The sequence below is a fragment of the Bombus fervidus genome, chromosome 5, assembly GCF_041682495.2.
Source record: "Bombus fervidus isolate BK054 chromosome 5, iyBomFerv1, whole genome shotgun sequence".
Taxonomy (NCBI): Eukaryota; Metazoa; Arthropoda; class Insecta; order Hymenoptera; family Apidae; genus Bombus; species Bombus fervidus.
The window spans coordinates 18,898,911-18,905,912 of record NC_091521.1 but is presented as its reverse complement, the minus strand read 5'-3'; the positions used below and the strand labels follow the sequence as shown (position 1 = coordinate 18,905,912).

The 7,002-nt window shown below is 43.9% G+C and overlaps 1 protein-coding gene across 3 annotated transcripts in view; it reads left to right on the top strand.

Annotated features, from left to right (window-relative positions):
* The first annotated feature begins 201 nt into the window (after positions 1-201).
* The window catches only part of Salm (spalt major), a 71,851-nt gene continuing 65,050 nt past the window's right edge, over positions 202-7,002 (top strand). For 2 of the 3 annotated variants that reach the window (XM_072002862.1, XM_072002868.1), the window contains exon 1: positions 202-1,126. In XM_072002862.1, coding sequence (XP_071858963.1) covers positions 1,024-1,126 — 103 coding nt within the window. In that variant the 5' untranslated portion in view covers positions 202-1,023. The remainder of the gene's footprint in view (positions 1,127-7,002) is intronic. The other variant, XM_072002864.1, reaches the window with a different exon arrangement.

Genomic DNA, 7,002 nt, shown 5'->3' with positions numbered 1-7,002 from the left:
TTATCGAATTGATTCAGATTCACGAGTACACATTGAACTTGATCCCACCCCTGGCGAGCGTGGGTCGCGTTGGAGGGAGGCCGCGACCGATGGTGGGAGCGCCGGCGAGTCGGGCGGCGGGGAGGAAAGCGCGCGCAGGCCTCTCCCCTCCGTCCCCACCATGGCGCGACCGGCAGCGCAGGAGAGGGGCGCCGCGACGTCAGGCCCAGAGCTGGTCCGTCCGTCGTCCGGCCGACTCGAGGCACCAGAGCTGCGGATTTCGCGCGAGATATACAACCATAAACACACATATACACAGGTTCGCGCACGTACGTAGCCACGCACGCACGCACGAACGAACTCACGTACGCACGCACGCACGCACGCACGCACTCACGCACTCACGCACGGACGCACGGACGTACGGACGCACGGACGCACGGACGCACGCACGCAGCCAAGCAACTACGTAGCCAAGCACGAACGAACGTGTAAGCACGCACGCGGAGACCCGCGTGGACAGACGGACAGAGTCTCTCGCTCTCTCGGTGGTACACGTGCGCACACCGGTCTGTGTCGTAGCTGATCCACGGGTAGAAAAAAAGAGTCGAGTGTGTGAGAAAATAGGAAACACGGTACTACGACGTATCGTCAGTGGAAGAGAAAAAGGGAATTGGTCGCGCGCGCCACGTGCCGTCTCCAGAAACTCGACGAGTGCCGCGAGAGCTTTCCGGGATGGCTCGAGTGTGTTATTACTGGCCGAGTTGAAACGTCGCCGGTTCTTTCCGCATGGGATCGTTCAGGAAGTGGATTAGCGCGCGAGGGGAGGTGTGGCTCCCTGACAGTGTCGATGGTGAAGTACAGCAGTGATTCGATTAACCTGCGAGCGGAATCGTCGAGTGCGGAATCGACGCGGTCCTCGCCGCGGCGTGGACCGATCGCGTGTCGGCCCGTCTCAGCGAGATATTAGTCCCGATTCGTTGCCGGACAAACTGGATCACCGCGCTCGCCAACAATCCAAAAGCGATCAACAGGCTAGAAGGAATGTCACGGAGAAAGCAAGCTCGACCAAGCCGTGCCCACCTCGAGGAGGATCTTGTCCAGGGTCCTCTGCTGATCAATGCCGTACGAAACGTGAACCAGACCCGTAAGTGAATATCATCGAGCGCGGATACGTACGAATCCGGATCTAGGAGAATAGCGCGTTCGCGCGCACCCATGAACACGCACGCACGCACGCACGCACACGCACACACGTACACCCACCCACCCCCCCCCCTCTCGCTCTCCAGTGCTCTTGTGCGTTAGATTAGGCGAGAAAAGGTCGTTAGCCGTTGTTACCTTGATGCTGTCGAGTAACTTGTGTCGAACCGTTTTTCTATTATTATTTCACCGTATGTCGATAGCCGTCGCGAAACAGTGAATCGAATTCTACGCACGTATCGTCCCATTGTGAAAATGTTTTTGGAATGGTCGAAAACGGTTAGGCAAACGTGTTACGGAGTAACGAGAACGACGAAGGATGCTGGATAAGAGATCGTGTCTGCGGAGAAGCAGCGACAGTTTGGATGCCACGTGATGCGATTAAAATTCACCTAGTTGAAACGTTAGAGATGGAAAGGCGGTGTCTGGTGTTGTCTGTCAGAGTTCTATGTCGATCGAGGAAATTCCACGTAACCCGTCGATCCTCCGACCTACCTACGTATCAAAGAAATTCGAATCCGGAATCGTTTCTCGTTGGATCGTATCGACGTTCCGTTCCCATTGATACGCAGCTCGTGGGTTATTATGCCACCGTGAGTGATTCTCTTTGCTTCTTCTCCAATCGCGGACAAACGTCCGTTTCTAAATAATAATTATTTCTTCGCGAGAGTGAACCATTCCGCGCAAAGGGTGCATCTACGACGACGTTGCGCACATCGTTATTTCATCGCGATGACTTTCGAGCATCTTTTCGTCGTTCTTCTATCGTCTGTCCTGATCTAAGACGACTAGTTCGATATCCACAACTTTCTAAAAGATCTTCTACCACGATAAGCAAAACGCTCACCATCAGGTATTGAATTTTACATCGAGCCTGGGACATGTCGTCCATTTCACGTCACAAAAATTGTTGGCGGAGCTTCGGTAAATTCTCTTTCGAGCCGCATTGAATTCTACACGGCCGCCGATTTAACTACGACGAAATATCGATAATCTCGAGAAGCCAGGTTATCCAATATCTGTCAACTTGGAGAAAAAAATGTAATACGTAGAAGTAACATTAAGTACCAAGGTAGGCAAATAATAACGAACGATCGTGGAGACGATAGAGACGATGGTGAAGAAGAGTCGGACGTTTAGGCCCTAAAGCACGATTTATCGTTGTTTGGATAACTGGAACACGAGAATTCGTAACAATTATCTACCATATTAATTATTAGTTGTTAGTTGTTAGTTGTTAGTTGTTAGCTGTTAGCTGTTAGTGGTTAGTGGTTAGTGGTTAGTGGTTAGTCGTTAGTTATTGGTTATTTGTTATTAATTATCGCTCGATGCGCTATCGTTGATTATTCCGTACTCTTAGCTTCGGTGTAACGAACGAGCTTCGACGACGTACGAATGTCGTACATTTTGGTACACTCGAGCCACTTTTACAGGAAATAAGTGATTAAAACTGGTTGGAAAGGAAGGTGATGCAATGGTGGCCGTCGGCGTGGTGGCGCGTCGCGCCAAGAGATCAGCCGCGAGTGTCATCGAAACTCGATTCACAGAAGCTCTCCGTCGGACTCGTAGCGGCGCGACCCGTCAACCAACCGCTTCGAATCCTATCCTCTCCGTTTGTGTCGAAAGTGCGCGAAACATATTCTGCCGATCTCGTTCCTAATAGCATCGATTTGATCGACCTTCCGTAGCGAACGAATAGAAGATCGTTATTTTTCACGCGCTCGGATTCCAGGCAAAGATCGAAAGGGGCAAATTGCCAGGTTCGCGTTTCGCGTTCCCCCGAAACGCGAGTGCTCGACTAGAAGCAGAAGTTCGTCGATCGCGTTCCTTTTCAACTGGGAAACGCGAACATCGAGGACAGGTTTCTCGTTTCTCGAGTGCGATGACCCGCACGAAAACGCGACGACCGCTAAGGCCACTTGTCACTTGTGTTCGCGCGTGCTGTAGGTCGACGTTGAACTCGTTTCAGGCGTTTCAGCAACGTTCCGTGCCTGCGATTCTCCTTTCTTTGTTAAATTTCTACTTATCCAAGCGTAATTTCTTTAACGAAAGTACAGTGGCGCTAGGACGATCGACGAATTATCCCGCGAAGGAAACGAAACCAGTATTCCTTGTTTGGCGCGATAGGTTGCTCGTTTCTTGAATTTCATTTCGAACGTTGGTTCCATCCAACCAACCGATACCATCGATAGTTTCTTACGCCTCGGACAAACGTAAAAGAATCATCATTGTTGAAATATAAACGCTATTATAGTGTTAAAAGTAACGTTTATCGTAAAAGAAATGTGCTTTGTAACGTAGGCAGCAAAAATAACATTGACGCGTACTTCTCAACACTTGTGTCAAACAGTGGAGGTTAAATGTATCCTTTTAATAATCGAGTAAGTCGACTCCGATCTTCGAAAACATCGTCGATGCCCCGTTTCTTTGTTCGCTAGTTCAGCTTCTTTTTCTTTCTTTTCTTTTTTTTTTTTTTTTTTTTTCTTCTTTTTCACCTCCCTTGTTTCGTTACTCGATGCTCGACATAGATGTCTATTTGTCGACAAAATTGTACGTTTTTCCAAGAAAAGAGACATCAAACGTTTCGCAATACGAAATTCTTCGTACATGGAAATTTCTTCGTATATGGAATATTTTAATACGAAAGTAGTTCACAGACGATAGGTAGGTACTTAGGTGTGTCTTGTATTTTCTAATTAGAAACGAGGCTACGAACCATCAAGTTCGTTGCGATTCCGCAGAATCCGCAAAATTTTTAATCAACTCGGTGACGTTGTTACGTTGTTTTGCGTTCTCTTTGAATTTGGCGAAATTTAAACGTAGCCTCGAATCTGTCGGGGCAATTTTTTTACGGTCACGAGGACTTCTAGTTCGCCTGTAACGTCTTTCGTATTGTTGAAAACTATCGGCGAGAAGAAATGAAATTGGCCGACTCGGACAATTCTGACGACCCGATAAAAGTAGAAATTTGAAAATTTGAGTAACTTGTAATTTCTCGATCAGTCTTAATATGTACCATCTATTCGTACGGTTGCCGTTCAACAACCATAGCGAACAATTTGCCAAGTTGCACCAAATTGACTGCTGGAAACGTGATATTTTTTTCTTCGCAGCTGAACATTCGTTTGATCTTCGTTTTATATATTTAATAAAATTTAGAAAGTTAAAAAAAAAAAAGTGGAATTAATCGATTCGGCTTGCGACGGCCTTGTACATAAAATAATAAATTTGCCAAGTAAGGTACTAAAATAATTTTTGCAAGATAAAGTTTTATCAATTCAACGTTGACTATTAAATTCGTTTTAATTAAAAGAAACACGTCGCAGTAAAGTTTCTCCAATTGTTTTGGACGAGTTTTCAAGTAGTTTTTCTTCTGTCGGTTAATAGAAAGTTATTTGTCACAAGTTACACGGAATTTCATCGAAATTAGTGTCTTCAATTTGATCGTACTCTTAAAAGTAATTGCCAAGTGGTCGTTATTTACTTTTTGCGAGTAAACTTTTCATTCTTTCCGCTCGAGCTGAATACTTTTCGCTCGTATTATACGGAACAGCTACGTAAGTCGATGATTTTACGGATTTCTCGTAGCAGTTTCTCCTCTTTACGAAGCGTAATTACGCCAATTTTTTCATCTACCGTCCTTTTTTTTCTGCGCAGCATGGAAATATGAATAGCGAGTAAGCGAACGACAGACACCGGTAAACGAAACGCGAATCGTAGCTGGAGGGAAAGTTTGGGTAACAGGTCGTAGCAGAGACTTTGTTGGGCGAACGTTCGTTTTAAAACTTGACGAATATCTGGTAGTGGTAATCCCTAAAATTACAAATAATTTTCTACTCTTTCCAATAAATACTCCGTTTGTGTTCGGTCAAATCGAGTGAAATTGCATGTATATGGTTCGGGTATAAATAAAGATTTCGCTGAATTATGGCGATAATATTTATTACCGGATGTAATAATGTAAGAGAAAAAGAAAGCAAAACCAACCTAGATACATAATAGTGGAACTAAATCGTGGGCATAAATTAACAAATAAAATGTACAGAGTATAATCCGTTACTAAATCTTTTTCAACGTAGCTATATCTTATAACCGAGCCGAATATCTTAACAAACGCTTGAAATAGCGGAAAATCTTTTAACATACGCTGTACATATTAACGCTGTATATATTAGCGAATCCGTTAATGCCGTAAACGATACTTCGTTTATACTTTCTAGGTAATACTTTGTCCACGATTTCTTCAAACCGATTGTTTATATTTCTCGTATCGACGATTCCTCGAGCGTTAAACGGTGATCGATTCGGCATGTTCATTAACGTTTCGATCGCTTTTCTCGAACCTACTACCTATCGCTTACCGCGATAAACCGAATTACTTTTCTTCAAAATAGTAAACAGTTTTTGCTGGAAGCGAGGAAAGCAATACGATTCTGTAACGCGATAACGTGAACTGCGCAGCTTTTTAGAGGTTTCGATCAGGTTTAATAGAATTAGAAGGCGATGAGGATTTTAGCGTGAAATTAACTGTTTAGCTGCGACGGTGTCAGGCCCTTTGAAACCATGATTTAACCGTGATTCGCGTCCCTCGAGCGCTATACACGCTATTTCTACGATGTTTTAACATACGCGATTTCTTTCAACCGCTACCATTCATATTCACGATATACTTTGCCATATCGTAATTGATGTACCGAGCGTATGATATTCTATCGAATGTTTGTCTTTCCAACGATAGAACCCGCTCTATCTACCAGATACTCTTTCTTTAAACTCTTTTTTAGCAAATTTCTAACCTACTAACCAGAGAAAACGATTAATTTTAATTGCCAATCTGCCGAACATAGTAATTTCTCTATCGCTAAAACGATCAAGTCTATCATGACATATTTACATTTCCTTTCTTTCCAATACTATACTAGTAGAAGCGTGCGAATGCTTATGAAAAATTAACGTTGACGTTTATTCAGATACTATACATAATTACATATACCTACCATAGATACCATTTCGATTATAAACATCTACATCTTCGTATACATTTACATATACGTACACCTATATAATACATACTTGCGTGGAATATCTATTTCCAGTGTTATTTATGGATCTTCCACTTTTCTAATCCTGCAACAAGAACATTCTAATTGTTGTGAGTCGCCTTCACTTGTCGCGAATAATACGTTATACCATTGATCAAAGATATTATTTTATTCGAAGTTTCTATTCGCAGATCTTTTGTTTCTTTTTTCTTTCTAATTAGAATTAGAAGTGCTATATATACAAGTATAAATACGAGCAATAAGCTTGAGCTATCGTCTACAGAATTGTTCGATTATTTGACGTTCGATCGTGAATTTCCACGATCTATCAAACACGTTCGTTACATTGGCATAAAATATTCGACAAACTGTTGCGATTAACATATAACCAAAGGAGTTACAATTTGGCGAAGAACTGTAGTCGCTAGCCGGCGGATAGAGTCTCCGCGGCAATTTTTTCGATAAAGTCGACCGGTTAATTGATTAGCTCGGACGTATCCGAAATGGTGAAATTCCTTCGAGATCGAATCCTGTACGGCCGAAGAGAAAGAGAGAGAGCGAGCGAGAAGGAGAAAAGGGGAAGAAAAAAGGAATTGTTCGCGTGAAATTTCACGGAACCCTCGTGAATCTCTCGCGGCACGCAGTCCGAAAAGAAACGCAGATAAGAAGTGCACCGGTGAATGGCGCGATGATAGGGCTTGCTGGATCCTCGTATTTTTTGTCTTTCGCCAGGTTCCGGTATTTGTAATGCTAAACTGTGGGTGGATATCGCCAGGAA